General features: G+C 34.0%; 2 protein-coding genes across 2 annotated transcripts in view; one reads left to right on the top strand and one right to left on the bottom strand.

The window, feature by feature from the left end:
- Window positions 1-19,543, bottom strand: part of LOC132557558 (kinesin-like protein KIF15) — a 42,116-nt gene extending 22,573 nt beyond the window's left edge. The window contains 18 exon segments of the mRNA XM_060222055.1: window positions 782-949; window positions 1,178-1,287; window positions 1,733-1,946; window positions 3,335-3,496; window positions 4,574-4,683; window positions 5,585-5,696; window positions 6,542-6,605; window positions 8,074-8,132; window positions 8,507-8,632; window positions 9,625-9,732; window positions 10,266-10,367; window positions 11,216-11,395; window positions 12,783-12,883; window positions 13,374-13,411; window positions 16,257-16,333; window positions 17,762-17,933; window positions 18,299-18,329; window positions 19,534-19,543. Coding sequence (XP_060078038.1) covers window positions 782-949; window positions 1,178-1,287; window positions 1,733-1,946; window positions 3,335-3,496; window positions 4,574-4,683; window positions 5,585-5,696; window positions 6,542-6,605; window positions 8,074-8,132; window positions 8,507-8,632; window positions 9,625-9,732; window positions 10,266-10,367; window positions 11,216-11,395; window positions 12,783-12,883; window positions 13,374-13,411; window positions 16,257-16,333; window positions 17,762-17,933; window positions 18,299-18,329; window positions 19,534-19,543 — 1,944 coding nt within the window.
- A 417-nt stretch (window positions 19,544-19,960) lies between these two features.
- On the top strand, window positions 19,961-24,287 carry LOC132557565 (uncharacterized protein SCO4629-like). Its single transcript, XM_060222061.1, has 3 exons — window positions 19,961-20,116; window positions 21,967-22,090; window positions 23,663-24,287. The coding sequence occupies exons 1-3, from the start codon at window positions 19,961-19,963 to the stop codon at window positions 24,133-24,135; spliced, it is 753 nt and encodes a 250-aa protein (XP_060078044.1). The 3' UTR covers window positions 24,136-24,287.
- Window positions 24,288-25,083: the final 796 nt, after the last annotated feature.

Below are 25,083 nucleotides of genomic sequence, written 5' to 3'. Positions count from 1 at the left end.
AATAATATTGTACCAGTAATTAAAGAGGACAAGGTAATTACAAGAGATGGAAACGAATTTTGAAGAAAATTCTTTTGTTTTGGACATTATATTGTTGGTCCGCCATGTTCGCTGAATATAATTTGTCATTAATCCAATACCATGTTTCTATCTTCATCATATTAAAAGTCCTGATGATATCCTTTAATGTCCTCACTAAACATGAAATAAACTATACAAAAACCAACAATCAGAAATCTGTGCATCTAAAACTGATCAGCTAGGTTGTGTGATCTTCATTCTTTTAAAGCTGAATGTCAGATTTCCTCATAAATCATCTTTTGCTGTCAAATCAAAGATGGTCAACAATCTGCTTTTCTGATCAGTCCCCAATCCTAAGTGCACAACAATGACCAAAGAGAACTTACATATAAATTTGATAAAGATTTGTTCTGTTCTTCTTAATAAACAGCCATAACAAACTTTCATTGTAAAATTTCAAGATGGCCACCTGTCAGCTATTTTGATATTCTGATCAGTCCCAAAGTTATAACGCATAGCTAGGGACTATGGGGAATCTAAATATGAAACTTCAGACAAATCCCTACATTACTTCTAATGATATGTAGATTACAAAAATTGTTTAAGGATGGCCAATTGAAGCAAGGCAATTTGATGGTAGCCTTAAAACAAACAAATCATTTTCTTCATTGCTTTCCCAAAATGATGATTTCTTCATAATTTTACTTTGCACATCAAACAAATCAGAACAGATTTTGCAGAAACTGATGAATTAACCCACCTGGACTGTTTGGAAGTGAACATCCCTCTCCAACTTGCTCTTCAGCTGATGAGCTTCCAAAACATTGGTCAGTTCTGTAATGGTCTTCCTCTGAGAAGTCACCTCAGACTCCAGCTCCATCTCTCTCTTCTCAGCAGCTTCCTTCTGCTCTGTCAGTGTTTGTTTCAGCTGTCACAACAAACATAACAAAAATAATATAAAATGTTGATGGCTGTATAAGATTTATCTGTTACATCCTAGGAGTGTAGACACGAGGTTAGCAGTTCTTTTCCAAATAAAAAAAAACCTTACATTTTACTAAAAAAATTGTTTAAGAACATGGGTCCTTGTAAACAAAGCAGTAAATTATCAGAAAAAGAAATTGTTTTCCAAAAGTAAAGCCTGAATCAATCTTACAGTTGCTACTTGTGCCTCAAGTGATTTATTCTTCTCTATGGTAGCAACAGAGATGTTGTCAACAGCCACAGGAGTGCGTGTTGGTGTTCCCACATAGTCCTGCTCTGGATCTGGTGGATGTATATTGTCATATCATCAAATCATCTAAATGTAGATCTTATACACTATAGATTAACTTTGGTATCATTGTAGTAAGTTTAACTAATAAGAAAATTAATACTGTCAAGAGTAAATGAGTGACACATTCAGGCCAACTAAAAACCACTTGTATCCATGGTCATGTTTCAAGAATACATAGCCAATTTAATTACAGAAAATAATGTTTATGTGGATATCAAATAACAAAAGCAGAAACCCCGAAGTGGGATAATAATTTACAGGGATAACCTTACAATTAAAATCTAAACATTTTGTAAAGTTTTCAAACAAACAACTATTCTATCTATTTTCTAACTGCCCGAATAGGGAACAGCCCCGTAATGGTTAGTAATGAATGATAATCCATACAGCAATAAGCATGAAGTTTATACAGAAAAAAACAAATAAAAAACGTACCATCACTACTTTGTTTTGCCATGAGGTCAAAATACATGCGTTCCAACTCCATCACCCGTTCATTACTGGCTAAAGCACTTTCCTGGGAGGCATCATTCATCCTGTACTGCTGCAACTCAGACTTGAGATGTTGGATATCCATAGCATACTTTGTCACAATAGGATTGTGTTCTAATTTGTCTTTTAAACTGCAAATCTCGGCCTTTAAATCTGCCTGAAATAACAAATAAATCCAGTTGTATGTAATACATGTCTTGTTTGGTTGAAGGTCAAAACAGATAATGTGCAAATATTTCGCCTCATCTTCAGCTCCTATTAGCTGGACTTTGAGACATGTAATATCTTAGATATTTGAAACAATATACAACATTAAGCCACACCAATACACCACCAAGAAGAATGGAAAGGTGGCAAGGTGGCATATATATATATCAAAGAATTTCTAAACAGGCATTACATCATTAAAACTATTCTAGTTCTAATTAAATGAAACCAGTATATTTTTCCAGGGTAGTGAACACTTTCAGTTATATACTCATTGGAATATGGCAGTTAAAGTCTCAGTACAACCCAAAGTTCCTAAATGACAAAATATTTCAAATTCTAAATTCAACCAAAATTTAGATCTGTGGAATTCCTGGACTAATTTCATCACCACTAGGGACGTGTAATTATAGAAATGTCCCTTTGAAAATAATTATAAAAAACATTGTTGTTCCCAAAACAAAAACTCTATATAACATAATAAAATCGTCTATAGACAGGAAAAGAAAATAGAAATTGTTTTTCTGAAACAACACAAATTTCATTAATATAGAACTGATTGATATAATCACGACTTTTAGACAATATTATAAACATGATAAAATAAAACTATTTTGTTATCCTCAAGACGCCATTATCAATCAATATGTAAGTGATTGTTACTGTTCATATTACTGTTTTCTGATTGTAATTATAGTCTATATGATTGCAAGTGACCTAGTGGTTTGCTTGAATACAGCTTGCAAGTACATCACAAACTACTAAAGAATTATCTCAAGAAAACATTTTATAATCCATATGTAAATTACCAACAACATTTCTGGGAATATTAATTATGTATCTTGTGAAGTGTGATGAAGTAAATCCAGTAAAAGGAACAGCCTAAACATGGAACAGCTTGCAAAAGCATGATGACATCACAATACACCCGGACCAGTTACAATTAGTCATCATGAAACTGGGTGTCAGGTATTGTTATAATGAGAAGTCACCAGGACACAAACGTTCGTCGTGAGATAATACCCGCGATAGGAAGGGTCACGGAGATGGAAAACATGTAACCAACCAACAGGTTGTAATGAGGTGGCAGATATGAATATACATTCATTACATTTCAATCACTAAATCTAGTGGAAATTTACAAAGTGCACCTATAGGACAGCTTCATTTAATCCAAAACAGCATCAACACAGTTTTTCTTTCTCTGATCCTCAGTCACAATGATGCTTTCAACGTACAGCTGGCTAAAAGAAATGGACCAGATGCTGTGTACAGTGTAAACACATCTTTAAAGTAAAAATAAAGATAAAGTGATGTATTGGTTTAATTTTCACTTACAACACGTTGTTCGGACTCCTCCCATCCTTCTTTTGATTTAATGGTCTTCTCCAGCCTTGAGATATGGTTTTCTCGAAATTTAATTATCATTTTTGTTGACTGTAAAATTTTATCTTTCTTGTTGCAGAGCTCTTCAAGTTTCATAATCTTTTCTTGTAAAGGCTGAAAGGATATTTTTAATGGATACATTTGACAAAAGATGCCCATCATTATTTTCATGCTGTTTATCTAATACCCATTTATTTCTCACATTTTACCTTTCTATCATTACTGTTAAGGACATGCGGTCACATTTACTTGATAAGAGACAATTCAAATTTTGTAAGGAAAGTATGGTATCTATTCTGTAATAAGAACAAGGGGTCAACACATCATTTCTTACACAAATAAGAGCTGGGCTTATCAAAGGACAATAGAATAAATAGCATTGGTTTGAGATTTTTATGGAACAATACATATGGGTAGACGTTGAGCCAATGATTATTTCCTGGGAGAAGGAAAAGCATTTAAAATTTTATTGTGAATTAGTTTTAAACCATCTGTGATAGTATCTCTTTCATATGACAAGTTATCAGCAATGTATGATGAGCCAGATATACCACACTATATTGGTGTAAACTGAATGCAGATGGACTTATTCTTGTACCATATTTTTTGTGTGTAGATCTTTTGGAAAACACTTTGCCTGGTATATGTACTAGAATTCAGTATTTATGACATTTTAAAACTAGAAAATGTCAGTGAGACATGAAAGTCAGCACTCCTCCAATTGTTTGATGAATTTGCAGAAGTTGTCTAATGTGGCCTTTGACCCTTTAACCTTGAGTGATCAACATAATATGCTACGGGGTAAATATGAACGAAATGTTGAGAAGTTCTCAGGATATAACATTGATTCAGAACAGAATCATGAGTTTCGACAGTCCGCTGATTTGAACTGTGCGGACTGTAAAATGCTGACTGATAAATCAGCAGAAATCAGAGACATCATATTAGAAATATTTCAAAAGTAAACTTAATGATACTGATCACATTTACCTCTATACTGATATCTGATTTAAAGAAATATAAATTTTAAGAAAGTTTTTTCCTGGAGGTTTTATCAAAGGATGAAGTTCAAGGTTAACAAAAAATTCAGAATGTTAATGATCTGTTCTTAAACCATGGTACAAGCTTCTATTGACTTTTTAAAGTCTACCTTTTAAGGTTGTTTTGAGGTATGGATCAGTAAATACTTACCCTCTTGTCAACATCTGACTTCTCCTTAAGCATCATGGCATTTACAAATCTCTCCTTCCATACAGACGAGCCACCTTCTTGGTTTGGGGGACATTGGGACTGTACAGTACCTGATTAATAATATTTATAACCATAAAAATTCTAACAACTGATTATAAAATGATCTGAAATTTTAGTTTAAAAAAAACATATTTTTAGTTTGAAAATTAAGCATTACTAACTGATTTTTTATAAATTGGGAAAAATAGTATACAAACGCTGTGTACTGGTGGTATAACTCACATGGGTGCTATAACACTGATACATTATTCAAACCCAATTCTGATCAAGGTTATCAGTATGTTTAGCCATATGGGGACGAGGCTGCATTATTAATTTTAGATGAGCATTAAATTAAAAACAGATTTAATAAAATCCATGTTGAAGTAATTGTTTTCCAGATATGAATATTAAAATTCAGCATCTGCATCATGTAATTAGTAAAACATCCCTAGTTGTATCACTGTCAATCGGAAACTATTATCCATGTAGCACTTATAACATTTCAAAATTCTTTTTGATCAAAATGATGGACAGAGCACATTTCAATATCCCATTCCAAACTTTGGCTAGACAGAACAGGCTGTATATAAAATGCCATTGATTTACAATGAAATATACGTTTTGTGGGGGAACATTTTAATATTCAGCTATAATTCTCCATTTCCAATAAATTGTTAACTTATCAGATTGGGAAAAAACCCATTGGACATTTATCAAGAAGCCCGGGGGCCTGAGTGAATTCACCGACAGAAGAAAAGAGAAAATGAGAAATACTCTTTGTAAAGGGATGGAAGAGTTTTACCTGAAGACTCTTCCATCCACGAAGAATAATTGATTCTACTATATTTGGATGGCGAAAAGAAGAATTTCTAAATTTCAGTCAATCGCAATAGACCACTACATGACTTTGTTGCAGGTCTCAAAATATCAGTCTTATGCAAAGAACATTTTGAAATGAAGAGATCTTACTTAATGCAGCATCTCCCCTTGCTGACAATAGTTGCTGATTCTCCTCCTTTAAACGTCTGATCTCTGCTTGCAGAGACATCAAATTTCCCTGTGTATCTTCATTCACTACTGCCTGTTAAATATTAAAATTTTATTAACAAAGGTCCAAAATTTACCACCAAAGTTCTAGATTGTCTTTTAACCTTTCAACTCCTACAGGAAAACAGGTAACAGGACCACATACATCTGTCACATGTCATGTAGGACCAATAAAAGACACAAACTTTTATAGTATTTTGAACATTTAACTACTTTTTCCTCTAGATATTCAAGGATTTGCAAATTTACAAATCTATTAGTCATATTTCTTACACTAAGCACATCCAACTTACCCCACAAGATCTCATCTCCCGATAAGCATCAAGTCCAATTTAGAGAATATTCAGGATCAAATTTGATCAAAACCACAATTAAAGATTGACCAAGAAGCATTTTAAAATCTTAAAGCACTACTTCACTGTATGACCAAGCAACTAATGACAGTAACAGAAGTTTTCAAAATCCGTTTTTTAACTGAAGAAAAAGCTATATCAATCACTTCCTACAGTAAAACATGGTCAAAAGTCTAAAGTCATTTTCATTAAACATTCCAAGTGAAAATATCAACATATTTATCAAAATATACAATATTTTCACGAAATATTAATAACAGTGTTACAAGTCTGATTTTGTTACAAAATAGTTAAGAAATCTTGTTCCAAAATAACTCAATTTCCTGACCAAATATTGATACAAATATACAAAAACGCTACATAAATTCAAAATAATTATGAGCAAACAAATACAAATAATTGGTAAAACGATTGTTATACAATGTCTCTGAAACACTTTAAACAATGTTTCATGCCTTATTGTAAGAGAATACAGTGTTCAGTATGTGGAACAACATATATATGTTCCTGGTGACACTGTTCTTACCTTGTTCTTGATCATTTTAGCTCGTCTAGCAAACTGAAGTGTTGACAAAGTCTCCCCAAAATGCCTGCAGAAAAAATGAGTAATGCTATAAAAGTTATTCCTATTAAAACAAGCTTAATCCGAGTGATGTTATCTCCCATTATAATTTTGATTCCACAAAATACTTAATACCTGATTATTTGAAAGATCTCTTTTTAACTAAAAATAAAATTTAAACAAGAATCATACTGTATATATACATTATTATAACAAAGTCAGTGGAATGTAATGATAGTTGATGACAATACTGTCACCTTCATCAGACAAATGACCAGTGTGAAGAATGATAACACTGACATATGGAGTGTATGAGATGGTACAGAACTGACTGACTAAAATCCTCGTATGTACACTAAGGTAGAAAAAAGTGGTAAAAAGATTACAGATAAAAGCATACACAAGATGGTAACAATGTAATTCAGTCAATTTAGCTACACTGTTTTTTAACACTTAGTCATAGAAGTGCAAAAATCTGTGACATATTCAGAACATGTTCTCTTCAGATGTTTTATCCATAGGATAGTCTAGGATATTAAGGAGAGTCTACTCTTTAAAAGGTTTCGTGGCTGCTGCAATACAATGACAATCGTAAATCCATCAATTGGTTTCTGACTGGCCTTTGATGAAAGGGATGACCATTTGACCTTTTGTTTTCTCCTTTTTCTTCTTGTTTCGTCTCTGGTCTTTTCTCTACTTTCCCCAAATTCTTTATTTACTTTCTGGATTGCCCAGTCAGGGTATCAACATGTTTTCATGGAGCTATGGGTGAGATTTTACTCTTGCTTTTGGTGTTGTATGTCTTCTGTGACAATAATTGTTTATCTGCTCAGTAAAGTTTGTGGCGTACTTCTGGCTGGTGTAAGGGGTGGTGCGATCAGTGCATCCTACAGACCAATACTTCAACAGTACTATCATCTTTCTTTACTAAAAGCATGACATGGACTGACATAGTGCTATTGATTTCTTCTTCACAGGTGAATCTGATGCTGTTGATGATATCTGCGGTATTAATATGCACAGTTAAATCCTTCTGTGACCCTTTTTTGACCATTTCCAATATTTTATCAACATATCATTTCAAGAGACTGGACTTGCATTCTACGGGGACCATGGCTATAGCCTCTTTCTGAAAATGCTTCTTGAATAAGTTGGCCACAATTGAGACATTTTTCTATAATCTTTTTACTATCTTGTCGCACTGTTTTCTATGTTAGTGTACATAATATTACAGTACAGCAGAAAAATATGGCTGATTTCTTATCATCTCGTACACTACATACATCAGTACTAGTACGCTTGGCACTGGTCATTTGTCTGATGAAGGTGACCGTGTAGATCTTGTACACTACGTTCGTCAGTGCTAGTATGCTCCATACTGGCCATTTGTCTGATAAAAGTGACATTGTTTCCATCAAAACATCACACTTTAATCCGACATTACCAAACAAAACAAATGTTCCAGAAACATGATGTAATTACATCTGTGTACTTACCTCGAGTCTGGGTGAACACAGGCTATAATGCGGGTCTTGGCATTCCCTCCAAGTGAGTCCTGAATGATAAAATGCCATTATTTAAAACAACTAAAAATTCAGTTACCTTTTCTTTTTTTTTGTTCTAGTTTAACGACCTATAGGCAATTCAGGAACAAACAGTGAAACAAAGTTGAGTCATGTTGAAATGAAGTTTAGTATAGGTTACAAAGGGTCAGCCTATGAAAAAAAAACAAGAAATATGCATTCTTAATCCAGAATTAACTTTATGAAGTTGAAAAAATACTGAAAATTGGAAAAAATTAATTTTCAGTCACACGAGGAAAGAACCTATATTTCATGTTAAATGGTACTATTCAACGAAGGTGTGAACCAAATTTCAAGTCAATTAGACTTTCTAATCAACAAATAACACATTGTGCCATCAACTCACCCTCAGTAGGAATGTTAGCTTAGATTCCCGGTAGGGTATGTGACGCACCTTGTCATGTGCTACATCAACTAAAGACATGATACACTTGCCCAACACTGACAGAGATTTGTTGATGCTGCCAGCTTCCTGTAATATAAATCATAATTATGACAGAATGGTTCACTCTATCTAGTCTTGCCCAATCCCAAAACACAGTCAAAAAAGTTATACATACCCAAATTATTTAGGAATGGATAAAAGTGCCCTAGAAAAATGAGTTGTATGCTATAACCTCATCCAATACTTTCTACAGAACCTGATTCTAATCTTTGAAACTACAATTCGGTGTAGTCACTTTGGAAGAAAATAGAAGATTTTTGGTCATTTCATCTTAAACTTCGAGTTAAATGAAACACCAAAATTTTTCTCTTCATTCTGTATGCACAATTTTACATTTTTGATAATCAGTCTGTGAAATCAAGTGCCTAATCATAAGCCAAAGAATGTTCTATTTCTTTTTAGTTTCTAGGTAACATTTCACTGTGAACAGATGACATTATAACAAAAAGGAAAAGATGTCTCAACATACATGAAAAAAGTTTTTTTACTTTAAGCTCTTAAAATTTTTAAAAGAACCAAAGATCTGCTAAACAAATCCATTCAGTCAGGATTACATTAAATAAAACTGCTTCTAACATGTGTCAGTAACTACATGTTGTCTTTATTGAATTGAAAGAAAATGTGTTTGAAACGTGATATTACAATTAACATCAAGAAATAAGTGAGTCTTATGGATTAAATACACAATTGCTAAAACCCAGAAAATAGGGGGCTTATAAAACTTCTGAAGGTAGAAACAATTAAAAAAAACCATCAATGTGTCTGTCAACTGCTAAAGACAACTAATAATTCCATCAAGTCTTTGAATATCAGCAAAATCAAGTCTACTCATAACATACTAAAAAAAATAGCACTTGAAAGAGTAGATCAAGGTCTGCTGACACTTCTACCTAAATGTCTTGATTCTTAAATGACAGCGATCAAGATTGTTTTAGTACAAAGGCTTTACTTCCCACTTTTTGGAATGTGTATTGTACTCCACCTTATAACATCACCAAGCAGTAAAGGTACATATTTACTTTCAGTCTAAGCCCGTCAGCATTTGAATCTTTTTGTCGTTCACTCCCCGCCAGGTCAACAAGATTTAAAAGTGATTCCTTCAGCTTCTGTACACCAGACTTTTGTTCCTATTGGAAGATACACATGAAGACTGATTTAAAGATTTGATAACTACAACCATTATATGGAAGACATCAACCAGACATCACAGGTTTTGTCTTGTATCACAACCAAATTAGATTGCTTCCCTTTTGCTAAATTGTTCCAGTTTACCAAACTTTACCACTTTACCAAAATTAAGAAAAAAGAACATATTTCATTTTTTTATTGACATACAACACATGCTCAATTTTTCATTTCATAAAAGTGTTAACAGGCAGCTGTAATACTCTGGCATAAGTATGGATCATTCTTGCCCATGTTTGTTTCTTTGGCCAACATATCAACCTGATGTGAACACTTGTGATAAGCTTGCAACAAAATATAGAATATGTGTCTGGAATAACACAGTGAAAAATGTAAACCTCACATACAATAAACAAGTCTGCATTTGGTGACACTGAATGGTTGTATACCTCTTGAGAAAATGTACACTTACCTTTCACATCAAATGCCATCATTTACTATGGAAAAACCCACAAACTATCAACTTCAGACTTACTTTTGATTCTATAAATATTGTAAATACAGCATGACTCCTTGAGCTCTCTCTGTTCATGGAGGTGGAGGCTACTCTTCTGTTTCTCCATCCCTCATTCAAAACCTGGTAACAAAGTATTTTATCATTCCAACAATTTTTGTTAAATCAAAAGATCAAGAGAAATGAACGTGGACATGCAGAGTATAACTGTTTAAGTCTGTCTCCAATCTTACAATGATAACCCCATACAGCATGCATATCTCCACTTGATAGTCCAGTCAATGTATCAAAAGATCACATCATAGAGAATTTCTCAGAGAGAAAATAACAATAATCTTAACAAAACAGTATTGAAATTAAATCCTGTTCACAGTCAGCACTGATACCAAATATGGTCATATCTCTTTGAATTTTTAAAACATGATACCAAATATGGTGATATCTCTCTGAATTTTAAAACATGATACCAAATATAGTCATATCTCTCTGAATTTTAAAACAAGGCTTTTTATTTCTTTATCGTTTGTGCTCAACATTGAATCCACTTTGTCACATAATTATCACTATGAAATGAATCTGAAAGTCCTTTTATCTGAATGGAGGGATATTAACCTCTATTCTGTCCTATCAGGTGTCTGTCCTCTGGTGGGGCTAGACTTCCCTTTATGTTATATACTGAGTCCTCTTCACTTATGGTTGCTTTGGACCAAATTCAGTTAAAATCCTTCATTCAAACAAAGACTTCAAATGCTCTTTGTATTTACAGTTCCAAAATACCCCAACTTTTCAAAAACGAAAATCGTCTCTAAAAATAAATACTGAGTAGCTTTAATCAAAATATTCCAGTCTATTCGGAGATCCTTTTGAACAAAATGTTTCTGTAATATGTATACAGAAATGTTCACACACCACAAACTTCTCCAATGACTACTAGTGGTTATTACTAACATGAAGAATAACATTTATCCCACCTGGTAAGCTTCACTGGCACTGGTGACAGCCTTCTCCGCCAACCCGTCTACATACACACCTTTCTTCATACTCTCTCGTAACGAAAGGCTCATGGTCGATGGATCTAGCAGGTCATATACCTGCTCATGATAAATCTCCAGAAATGTGCACTTCATTAGGAACTCTTTTGCTTTGCCATGCTGGAAAAATACAGGGAAAAAAAATGTTTTGATTTCACTTCATTTCTTTGGAGAAGATATATCCCCCCTATTTGTTCAAGTTTTCTTCACTTTAAAAGAAAAACAAAAACAAAACAAGAGTACCGCAAAACGAACAAAATACGCCCGTGAATATTCAAATGAGCGAAGGGGCATAACTCTTATTCAAATCGTCTAATCAAAATCCCCTCCAGGAAAACACAATTTCATATCATGGTGATTAAGCCTACCAAGTTTCATAAAGATCGGCTCAAAAATGTTGGAGGAGATCTCCGGACAAGATTTCTATAGTGAAATAAACAAAGGGCCATAACTCTTGTTCAAATCACCAAATCAAAACCCTGTTCAGGAAAACACAACTTCATATCATGGTGATTAAGCCTACCAAGCTTCATAAAGATCGGCTGAAAAATGTAGGAGATCTCCTGACAAATAAAAGTTTACGACGGACGGACAGCGCCATACCATAATACGTCTGTCTTTTGTCGGGCGTATAAAAACCTGTAATTTACAGAATCAATCAACTTCACAATTTTGTTTGAAATACAAGTTCTTACTTTTAAGAAAAAAAAAATTATCCTTTTTATGGAATATGTACACCTTATCAGTAAAAGAGTGGCTGCTACGATACAGATATTAGGAAGGAGGAATAACTTGGAAAAGGCTTCAAACAAAGAAAATGGCTATCTCTATTGGATGTTTTGTGGAATTATGCCATGAATTTTATCTTTCAGTAACACTGTACAAAACATGTTTGCTTTTCAAGTACATGCCTTGTCACAACCCATTAAATTCTGATGTCTGGATCCCTCTGGCCCTGAATCTAGATTAAACAATTCTCAATGTCTGTATAACACTGGACAAAAGCAGTTTGCTATTTTACTGTCAGAGTACATCACAATGACACACATCCATACCAATTCCCTTACCAGTTCTTCTTCCCTGGATACCAGATTAAAATTCCCTTACCAGTTCTTCTTCCCTGGATACCAGATTAAAATTCCCTTACCAGTTCTTCTTCCCTGGATACCAGATTAAAATTCCCTTACCAGTTCTTCTTCCCTGGATACCAGATTAAAATTCCCTTACCAGTTCTTCTTCCCTGGATACCAGATTAAAATTCCCTTACCAGTTCTTCTTCCCTGGATACCAGATTAAAATTCCCTTACCAGTTCTTCTTCCCTGGATACCAGATTAAAATTCCCTTACCAGTTCTTCTTCCCTGGATACCAGATTAAAATTCCCTTACCAGTACTTCTTCCCTGGATACCAGATTAAAATTCCCTTACCAGTTCTTCTTCCCTGGATACCAGATTAAAATTCCCTTACCAGTTCTTCTTCCCTGGATACCAGATTAAAATTCCCTTACCAGTTCTTCTTCCCTGGATACCAGATTAAATAAGTATTCAAAACTTCTTGGTATTATTCCTCGATTTTTATGCTGAAAATTATCAGCATCTTCACTTGGTCCTGTAAAACAATTCATACAACAGAATTTACAGCACATGCAGTCTTTTTAACTAACAAATCTACAATTGACAAACTTTTCATGTTTACAGATATCTAGAACACAAGCTGAAAGAACTTGTGTTGATACAAATTAGATACAAATTACAGATGGCAAATCAACTTTCATGTTATTTTCTGTCTGTTAAGTGCCCCAAATTAAGATTGATAATGAACAATGATTGATAACATAGCATGATTCAGGAAGATCAGATTGCAACAAAATTGTGATGTATAAATCACATAACCTTGTAAAATTTTGGGTGTATAGTACATTTACTGTCACAACCTTTTAACATTCATACATAATAGGACACACATGGAATTTTTTTTTCGTTCTCAATGAAGCAATTTACATTGTAATGAAACAGGAAATGTTGACACTTTTATATTTTCAATGTACACCACAGTGAGGTTTAGATATTTTCACCTCCCAGGATATGGCTGTACTTACCCAACATGGTGAAAGTTTTTCCTGATCCAGTCTGGCCACTGAGAAAAAGAAAGCAATAAAATTACTTACATTGACAAAATGTATCTTTTGAATGACATCAACATACAAACAATTTCATGAATTTTAATAAAACCTTTGAGGCATCATTAATCTTTGTCATTTTACATGTACTTAATGAATACTTTAGGATTAGTATACATAACCATTAACATCTGGATCTTTTCATTTCTTAATTGAATCATTCGTAGATCAACTACATATTTATAACAGTGAAGGAGTTACCTATACAAAAACATTTCATTTTCAATTAAAAAGATAAATTTTAAAAGATATTCAATAAATTGTATACAAATGTCCTTATTATATTCTTTAATGGCATGGAATAATCTGCTGTAGTGCCTCCTGAACATCCACATATTTTAGTAGTGCATAATTCAACACTATGATAGTGACATCTGACCTCTGTCAGAGGTTTTCATAATGTTAGATCTTCTAATAATTTATATATTTATATCACATACAAGTGTCAGCAAATTATACATAGTGACTGTGTGTAGTGGTTAATATAGTATATACTTACTGTGTGTAGTGGTTAATATAGTATGTACTTACTGTGTGTAGTGGTTAATATAGTATATACTTACTGTGTGTAGTGGTTAATATAGTATGTAATTACTGTGTGTAGTGGTTAATATAGTATGTACTTACTGTGTGTAGTGGTTAATATAGTATGTACATACTGTGTGTAGTGGTTAATATAGTATGTAATTACTGTGTGTAGTGGTTAACATAGTATATACTTACTGTGTGTAGTGGTTAATATAGTATGTACTTACTGTGTGTAGTGGTTAATATAGTATGTACTTACTGTGTGTAGTGGTTAATATAGTATGTACTTACTGTGTGTAGTGGTTAATATAGTACGTACTTACTGTGTGTAGTGGTTAATATAGTATACACTTACTGTGTGTAGTGGTTAATATAGTATGTACATACTGTGTGTAGTGGTTAATATGGTATATACTTACTGTGGGTAGTGTTTAATATAGTATGTACTTACTGTGTGTAGTGGTCAATATAGTATGTACATACTGTGTGTAGTGGTTAATATAGTATGTACTTACTGTGTGTTGTGGTAAATATAGTATGTACTTACTGTGTGTAGTGGTTAATATAGTATGTACATACTGTGTGTAGTGGTTAATATAGTATGTACTTACTGTGTGTTGTAATTAATATAGTAAATACTTACTGTGTGTTGTGGTTAATATAGTATGTACATACTGTGTGTAGTGGTTAATATAGTATGTACTTACTGTGTGTAGTGGTTAATATAGTATACAATTACTGTGTTTAGTGGTTAATATAGTATGTACTTACTGTGAATAGTGGTTAACATAGTATGTACATACTGTGTGTAGTGGTTAATATAGTGTGTACTTACTGTGTGTAGTGGTTAATATAGTATGTACATACTGTGTGTAGTGGTTAATATAGTATGTACTTACTGTGTGTTGTAATTAATATAGTATATACTTACTGTGTGTTGTGGTTAATATAGTATGTACATACTGTGTGTAGTGGTTAATATAGTATGTACATACTGTGTGTAGTGGTTAATATAGTATACAATTACTGTGTTTAGTGGTTAATATAGTATGTACTTACTGTGAATAGTGGTTAACATAGTATGTACTTACTGTGTGTAGTGGTTAATATAGTATACACTTACTGTGTGTAGTGGTTAATATAGTATGTACTTACTGTGTGTAGTGGTTAATATAGTATGTACTTACTGTATGTGTAGTGGTTAATATAGTATGTACTTACTGTATGTAGTGATTAATATAGTTTGTTATTTATGTATGTGTAGTGGTTAATATAGTATGTACTTACTGTGTGTAGTGGTTAATATAGTATGTACTTACTGTGTGTAGTGGTTAATATAGTAGTATTACTGTGTGTAGTGGTTAATATAGTATACAATTACTGTGTTTAGTGGTTAATATAGTGTAGTGGTTGGTTAATTACTGTATGTGTAGTGGTTAATATAGTATGTACTTACTGTGTGTAGTGGTTAATATAGTATGTACTTACTGTGTGTAGTGGTTAATATAGTATGTAATTACTGTATGTGTAGTGGTTAATATAGTATGTAATTACTGTATGTGTAGTGGTTAATATAGTATGTACTTACTGTATGTGTAGTGGTTAATATAGTATGTACTTACTGTGTGTAGTGGTTAATATAGTATGTACTTACTGTGTGTAGTGGTTAATATAGTATGTACTTACTGTGTGTAGTGGTTAATATAGTATGTACTTACTGTGTGTAGTGGTTAATATAGTATGTACTTACTGTGTGTAGTGGTTAATATAGTATGTAATTACTGTATGTGTAGTGGTTAATATAGTATGTAATTACTGTATGTGTAGTGGTTAATATAGTATGTACTTACTGTGTGTAGTGGTTAATATAGTATGTACATACTGTGTGTAGTGGTTAATATAGTATGTACTTACTGTGTGTAGTGGTTAATATAGTATGTAATTACTGTATGTAGTGGTTAATATAGTATGTAATTACTGTATGTGTAGTGGTTAATATAGTATGTAATTACTGTATGTGTAGTGGTTAATATAGTATGTACTTACTGTGTGTAGTGGTTAATATAGTATGTACTTACTGTGTGTAGTGGTTAATATAGTATGTAATTACTGTATGTGTAGTGGTTAATATAGTATGTACTTACTGTGTGTAGTGGTTAATATAGTATGTACTTACTGTGTGTAGTGGTTAATATAGTATGTAATTACTGTATGTGTAGTGGTTAATATAGTATGTACTTACTGTGTGTAGTGGTTAATATAGTATGTACTTACTAAGCAAATATTGTGCCATTGTAACCACTGACACAGCTTTCTATTAATGTCTTTGCTACAGTTGAAAAAACTGCTTCCTGAAAATAAAACATGAAAGAAAAACTACCAAGTGGAAAATTTGTTATAAAAATCATGAGAAATGCTGGAATCACATGACAATACTTTAGATCAGTATTTAAAAGTTTCAAATTCAATTTTTGAATCTAATATAGTCTCATCAATCAACACAATATCAGACTTGAAAACCCAAACAATGAAATCAGCATCTTCATAACTTTATTACATAATTTATATATATATATATATGAGTCCTGAGCTCCTGCTTTTCCTGTTGGACTCTATAAATTGTGAGAGCTCACTATATCCCTTTGTAGTTCAAATTATTTTAGCCTTTGATTGACTTATATATATCAGCTTGGAGTAGAATGTCAGGACAATGTCACTATAAAGGGTGAGGGAAATAAGTGATCCGTGCATTGATGGCGATCAAATGATAATTGTGGAAAGAAATTAAGCTGAAAGCATGTGTTTATATTTGCAAGGGTTATTTTTGTAATATAACATACTTCATTACTTTTTGGGAAATACCTCAGATATGGCAGGATATCATTAAGTAGACATGGTTGTGTTCCTGTCCTTATTTCCATAAAAAATGGGAAGATACAGAAAAAAATTCAGATATGTGATGGTTTCTCATCTCCTAGACTCTGCCATCGCCGGGCATAGTCCAATCGACGTGTGTCAATTTTTTGGCGACGTGAGGGGTGTACTACCTTCATGGGTTGGAGTCGTCTGGGGGTTGACTGGTATGTAATTTGGAGTTGACTCTCTGGTCTAAAGGTAATTTTGTGGTGAGGTGTCTGGACTTCCAGCAGTAAAGGGGGTCCTTGTCTTCTTTTCCTGCCAAATCTTCAGGCTTTTTAATTTTTTGATTATGTGAAATTTAGAAGTCCTTTCCTAATAGAATAAAAATTACATTAGGCCGAATGTTGTTATGTATAATTAGAGCTTATTCGGGCTCCTGGGCGGCGGTAAGCACCTACTCTTATTATCAATAACTGCAGGAGGATCTTTCTCATGTGAGGTTGAACAATTCTCACACAGGCCACCTTTTAAAGTCCCATCCGCCGGAGTATATACACTAAACTTTGATCTTGGTATCAGCTTGTAATTAGACCTTTCAATTCATGTGAGGTATACATTTGAAAATGATGATTCTTTCCACAATTATCGTTTGTATATTGACTTTTTAATAGGGATAGCATTCTGACATTCAGCAACTCCAATTTATAAAAAAGTTGATAGAACATAACGCAATTTGGTCTGACCTCTCTGAAACTGGACTCGCAAAAATTTAAGAAAAGGTCCTCTAGATCTGCCCTCTCTAGAAGAAAAATCCTACAAAAATTGCTGACAGTAATATTAAAACACACCAGAGAAATCTCAGAAGTGTTTAGGTGTATTCAGGAGTGGACCAAATACTGAGAACAGGACTGCTTAATTACCTGCTGTGCATTGATATTAACAACCTGATCAAATGTGAAGATTTTGGATACAGGTTTTGTTTGTACAACAACTGCACATCCAGTCTGATCAACTTCAACACTCTGCTGGTGGCCAGAATCTCCCTGAGCAGGTGGACGTATTCTCACAAACACTTTAATGGCATCTCCATCACTGTAATAAAACTTCATGTATTTCATACACAGTGCAGAATAAGATATGTTTGATATCTTTGATTTATATGTATAGAATGTAATAGTGACAACTGACATAACATCCCCTTGTAATCCTGTTATTTACTGTTTCATTACTTACAATACCTGTAACACCTACAGTTCTAGCTGTAATGATGAGGTTCTAACAACGTCATCGATCCAGGAGAAACACATGGTACATCAAGCCGAATAACAGTTGTTTAATACAATGGTATCGTGATCTAAATAATATCAAAGAAATAAATATTCGTAAAAAGTTTTGTGTTATATTGTGGTAGACCAGTAGCCACAGATTTTAAGTGTGTTCTTTCTGGTCATTCTTACCTTCCCGTTCCTCCACTTGCATTTGAACCATCTGTAAATAAAATGTAATTTCGTGATTATCAAATTTATCGGGGATAATAAATACATTATGGTAATAAAAAAAGAACTGTTAAACAATACAGCACAATATTTTGTATACCTGTCACTTTAATTGCTGAACATATTTTATTTGCAGTTTCTTGTGATTAACATTCACTGACCAGAGTATGATGGTTGGTTCAGGAATAATAAAAAATCTTTTTCGTTGTAGTAGTATTTGACAATATATTCTCTCCAATGTATTATCTAGGTTAGTATTGTTTTCTGTTCCCAGAGATCTAGAGCCCTGTTTTGGTAATGTAACTTCTATGTTGGAAATGTTAGTGAAATCAAACTAGACTCCAATCAAGACATTTCTTTTGATCCTCAGGATACAGTGGATTTGGGTGATCTATGTAACTAGTCTGACCAATCAGATGATTTGCTGATAACTAGATATTGGCCAGTATGTAGTTTCAGGTGTGATATATATCTACTTATTCCCGAAGGCTCTGTCTGTCTGAAATTGAATGTAACAAAAAAAGTGGATAAATTGTCATAAATATATGGTAATCAGTTGTATATATCCTCCAACACAGCACAGAAATCGGACAGTCTTCATGCATATAGAGAACTCCCTATTCTTGTGCTCACAGCCACTGAATGCGTTTGTCAATACACTCATACTTATAATGAGTGTGTTGACAGACAATGCAGACCTATGAAGATATGTCCGACTGTATTTGTTGGTTTATTTTCACTTCATTCTGTTTAGGTTTAGTAACAAGGCATACACTTTGAACGTGGTTAAAGCGAGGAGGATGTCACTAAAGTGAAAGGGGACATGCATATGTTGACCACTATCAGCAGTCACCTTCATCTGTTATCACGGTACGGAAATTATCGAATTCTATGTGTGTGGAACTGATTCACTTCTGTCCTTTATTTATGTATATCGATCTGGTGTGTAAAAGGATACGGCACGTAATGTTGCAAAGTTGCAAAAGACAAGTCTCAATTTCCATTGGCATTTCGGCCGAAGTAGACAGCTGATAGATGCATTCGTATTGTCAACTTGACATTTAGTAATCGTCTAGGACCATTCATATTGGGTGATGTCAAACTCAAGCATAAATATTTCACATACAAATGTTAATTTTTACTACTTTCAAAGCTACAGTCAAGTCTGAAAGTTACACACGTCGATCGTAACTTACCAGCAGTCATGGTTGATACCTGTCTAATGATCCCGCAATATTTGTCGTTTCGAAAACTGGCGCTAACGAGATTCTCGCGAACAACGAGATTACAACAGATAACAATTCTCTACGGTACTCTACTTTCTCAACTTCCAATGCAGACGCATCCTTACAATTCAATCATAATACAGTTACGATTAACATATCACCTTGTCAAAAGCATACCTATAATTTCGCAAATCATTTCAGTAAATAGAGGGTGTCGGTAAAAATAATACCTTACGTCACAAAAGGAATTTCCGTTATTGATATAAATAAACACACATAGACTGGGACTCCCGTACGTCAGTATAAGTAATAGAATGAAACACTGTTTGATTATTTGCGATATTTATATATAGAATACGAGACATTTGTGATAATTACGACAGATTTTGTTATAAACATGATGAAATGGATGCGAGGTATGGTGACGAGATCGTTACAGTGTGGTCATCTGAGACTGTGGAAGATGTTCTGCAACAACCCCGTTACGAACGAGGACTTAATAGCGGCTCATACAATTTGGGACTATATGAAACTAAATCACACTCTCAATAAGGTAGGAAGGCGAGTTTTCTTTTTGCATTAATTAATTAGTATAGTGTTCGTTTGTCGTGCCATCAAAACCTAAGTAATTATTATTGTCTTTATTTCCTCCAAAGATGAAGAGCATTACATACGAATTACAAAATAAATCAACTTGAAAAGCATACAATTAAGGTGGAAATTAATGCAGATGTTACAAATTATGATTATACATACAATATGTTAGTTTTATGTAATTTATACTCCGTGAAGAATTATCTTGCAAGTTATAATGTTATGAAATAATTACATACTAAGTATATATGTCACAATAATAGGTTTTAAGTGTACATAATACAGAAGGCCTCCTGGCGCACTATACATAGCCATATAGTTCAAGCATCCTTTTTATAGAACATGCTGACTTCAGTCTAAATTGTTTAAAATCATGTTTGTCTAACTGATAGGCCAGAGGACCTCCTAGTAAAATGTGAAGCAATATATAATCTGGCAACGATTGTAAGTATGAAATAAATTCAATACTCGAAATAGACACAATTGCGTACCATAAATCGTTACGTACAATTTCAGTTAATGAACAATGTAGAATTGCACGATTCACAATATCTGTATAAAAATATCCACAAAAATGACACAAAAATTGTGTATTTGAGTTTCGTATGGAAACAATAAGTTTGATTACATAACGGATATTATCGAGAGAACTAGGGTGATACAGAGCTAGTTTCCACAGCATCCCTGTTATAATATACTCTGCAGCGTATTCCACTGATTGTGTCAGTCAGAAAATCATAATTGTGATGTCTTAATTAATCAACAGTGACGTTACGTCATGAATTGTCACGGTGTAATAAAAGAGCTGCCCCGCTTGATACCATCCGGCTTCACATTTTGTACTTAAAAACCTGTCAAAATGTAACTTTTTTTCAGTTATGTAATTAAAAACATCTTCAATTTGCCTCTAGATTTTAATGTTTGCTTACCGAGGCTCACGAAAATAATAAAAATAAAAATTCTAAGGGCTATTTCACAAACTCTAATGGAACGGAATCTCATTTAAAATCCTATATACAAATATTCCAGATTTACCCACTCCACGTGGATACAAATATTCTAGATTTACCCACTCCACGTGGATACAAATATTCTAGATTTACCCACTCCACGTGGATACAAATATTCTAGATTTACCCACTCCACGTGGATAAAAACTTCTTTCACTGCACGTTTATTAGTGCAATAAAAATATTTGAAGCATGTTAGGCGTTATTAATGACTTATATCAACATACTTTTTTAAAAGTTCTTTTGATATTTCTTTTTACCTTATTGTCATACCTCGGGGTTGTTTGTAGATGGTTTTTACCGAACCACTTAGAAACACGAGATATGAAACCTTCTCTGTTAATATCAAATCAAATTAATTATTATAAAGATGCTTTTAGTTTTCACATACTACTTATCTAATATGCCAAAAAAAATTCTTACTAGTTATTTTACTTTGGTTTGTAAGTTTTTTTAGAGAACACTTAATTCTGTATCTGGTTTTACGGATCAGTAAAGAAAATATAAAAACATATTTTTGATTAATCGGTACTTTTAACATAATCAAAATGAAACTGTCGTGATCTTTGAAACATAAACGTTTGGAAATGAGCAATGCATTTTAGAAATTGAGGAAAGTAAAGTCGAAAGTCTCCCATTAAAGTTTTAATGGATTTTTGTACGTGTTAAATCTCTCCTGAAGTGGGAAAATATCTAGAATAAAGATGAATCGTGTACAAGATGGACTGAAAGGTGAGACTGAGAGGTTTTCTTTTTACTTTAATTTCCTATTTGATTTTTTTTATCTCATTTTCTCCAGAGTGATATCATACTTGTTTTGGGAAACCATGACAAGAGGACAGCTGATTATGCATCTGACCTCTACCTGAATGGAAACGCAGACTGGCTCATGTTTTCGGGAAAAGTCGGCGTTCTCACACAAGGTAACCGTCGGTCATTGATGGTTTTTATCCTAATAGTTGACGTAAAACCCGTTAAATAAATAACTGATTATATTTTCTTGTCTTTTAATCCCCAATTTCTAAGAAACCATGTATATGTTTGTGTGTCACATTTCGGTATAGTGTGATAAATCTAGATCTAAATTTGATATAGAAACTGTCTGGTAAGCTGACTGACACCAGTCTTGTTTTTTCAGCATTAAGGTTTTCTTACATTTTTTTTTCTTTTTTTTTTTTTGGGGGGGGGGGGTCTTTTCTGCCCAAACCGACAACTATCCGTAGTAAAAGTTTAATTGATGAACACAAGAACGCAGGATTCATCAAATTGATTCCTATAAATTCAGCTTCATTTTGAGTTTAGCTTGTTCTGTGTTAGATATTAGGCCCCCCCCCCTAATTCGTTACCGGGTATATCAAATAACATGCATTCTTGTTTCAAGTCAAACAAATTATTTACGAAGCGGGAAAATGGAGTCCTGTGAAGTTGCTTATCACTTTTTACATTGTACACTTTAAACATGAAAGACATTATCCTCAGTGTATTTCGCGACACATCTACTTATCATACATTTTTAGCCCATCATCTGATGGTTGGCTTTACGAATCGTCTTGCGTCCTCGGTCTGTCATCCGTCCGTCCGTAAACAATTTTTGTCATCGCTATTTCTTGAGAAGTACTGGATGGGTCCTTCCCAAATTGCATTTGTAGGTTTCCCTCGGTTCCTGGTTGTGCCTGTTTAATTTTGGGACTGATCAAATATACAAAATGATCGAAAGGTGGCCATCTTGGATTTTTTCAATAAAGTTTGTTATTGCTATTTCTTGAAAAGTGCTGAATGGATCTCCCATGTGCTCATATAATTTTGGGATTGATCAGAAAAAGAAAATGGCCGACAGACGGCCATCTTTGATTTTGACTTCGCAAGTTTGTTATCATATTTCTTGAGAAGTGCTTAATGGATATTTCGTAAATTTCATGTAGAGGTCCCTCTTGGTCCCTGGTTGAGCCCATCTAATTTTGGAACTGATAAGAAAAACAAAGTGGCCGACAGACGGCCATCTTGGATTTCGACTTCAAAAGTGTGTTATCGCTATCTCTTGAGAAGTACTTGGTGGATCTTTCATAATGTCACGTATAGGTCCGTCTTGGTCCTTAGTTGTGCCTGTTTGAGTTTGATCGGAAAAACAAAATGGCAGCCATCTTAGATTTCGCCTAGGACATATTGTTATCCCAATTTTTTACTGAATGAATATCTTTCAAATTTTATATATATGTTCTCTTTGATCTACCCATGTGCTCGTTTGCTTTTGGGTCTGATCAGAAGAAACAAAATTGCTCCCAGGCGGCCATTTTGAATTTGGTAGGTAAAGATTATCATAGCAATTTCTGCAAAGTAATGTTCACATGTCTTATCATTAAGAGCAAAAGCAGAGTAGAGAAAAGATCCAACTTTCAAAGAGGAAATAAAGATCAAACTATGATAGGCGCCTACATCCTTCTGGTTTACTTATTAATCAGTAATTAATGCAATTACCGTTTCTGGGAATGTTGTAGGTAAATGGAGGAAGACAGAAGCGGAGATATTTAGAGATATAGCGTTGTCTAAAGGCGTCCCAAAAGACCGCATTCTTCTGGAATTACAAGCCACAAATACTGGAGAAAACGTTACATTCTCATACGATGTGTTGGAGGCTAACAACCTACTGGACAGTCTAAGGAGTATGATTTTAGTTCAAATGCCACACATGGAAAGACGAGTGTATGCTACGTTTATGAAACAATGGCCAGGGGATCCGACGAAGATAAACCTCACAGTGGCGTCACCGCCAATACCGTTATGTAAATACCCGAATCCTGACGTCGGGTCGCTCAAATTTGTGATAACTGTGATGATGGGGTGTCTTTATAGGATAAAAGTTTATCCGGATGCAGGATATCAGATTTATCAGTATATACCAGGTGATGTATGGGACAGCTACCTTAGACTTCTCCGTTCAGGTAAATACAGTGGACACATACCTGGATGACCTAAAACAATAAGAGCTAAATGCTGACATTTGTTTTGGCGACGAGAGGTAATTACAGCCGACACCTAACTCAGCAGACTCGACTTGTATCCTCTGAGAACGACTTATTTCAACGACGCAGAAGAAATTTCAGCATAAACCAACTTTCTTTAACGGCCAACGTGTACGATTTGCACCGGAACAATTTTGCGACGATTTCTTTCGGGGAACTAGAATATACAATGTATATATTTATTGTTTAATAGTACTGTTAGTCTGTCGCTACGATCATGAGTCTGACTTATACATATCTGTTGCTCAACCTGACAAATGACATGCTTCAGCTACCGATCACATGTATTATTACGGAGGTATCGAGTGACACAAAAGTAACTATTGGTATTTTGCATGCAAATTTTGTTGCTACTTCGTAACGAGCGGCAGATGAAAATCGTCTACTCAAACAATACCACAGTGCATGTGACGAAATCCAACGGACATAACTAGTGCGGACGTGGTACTTGTTATCAGTAGCTAAGCCGTGTGATATGGACAAACAACATCATTCCATGATAACTAGCAGACGGACGTACACTATCATTCCATGATTAGTGACAGACGGACGTACAATATCATTCCATGATTAGTGACAGACGGACGCACAATATCATTGCATGATTAGTGACAGACGGACGTACAACAACATTGCATGATTAGTGACAGACGGACGTACAATATCATTGCATGATTAGTGACAGACGGACGTACAATATCATTGCATGATTAGTGACAGACGGACGTACAATATCATTCCATGATTAGTGACAGACGGACGTACAATATCATTCCATGATTAGTGACAGACGGACGTACAATATCATTTAATGATAATTAGCAGACGGACGTACAATATCATTCTATGATTAGTGACAAACGGACGCACAATATCATTCTATGATTAGTTACAGA

Source organism: Ylistrum balloti, unplaced genomic scaffold (genome assembly GCF_031769215.1).
Source record: "Ylistrum balloti isolate Yb309-2 unplaced genomic scaffold, AGI_CSIRO_Ybal_v1 Utg370696, whole genome shotgun sequence".
Classification (NCBI taxonomy): Eukaryota; Metazoa; Mollusca; class Bivalvia; order Pectinida; family Pectinidae; genus Ylistrum; species Ylistrum balloti.
The sequence above is the reverse complement of the archived record's forward strand: the minus strand, read 5'-3'. Positions and strand labels throughout refer to the sequence as shown.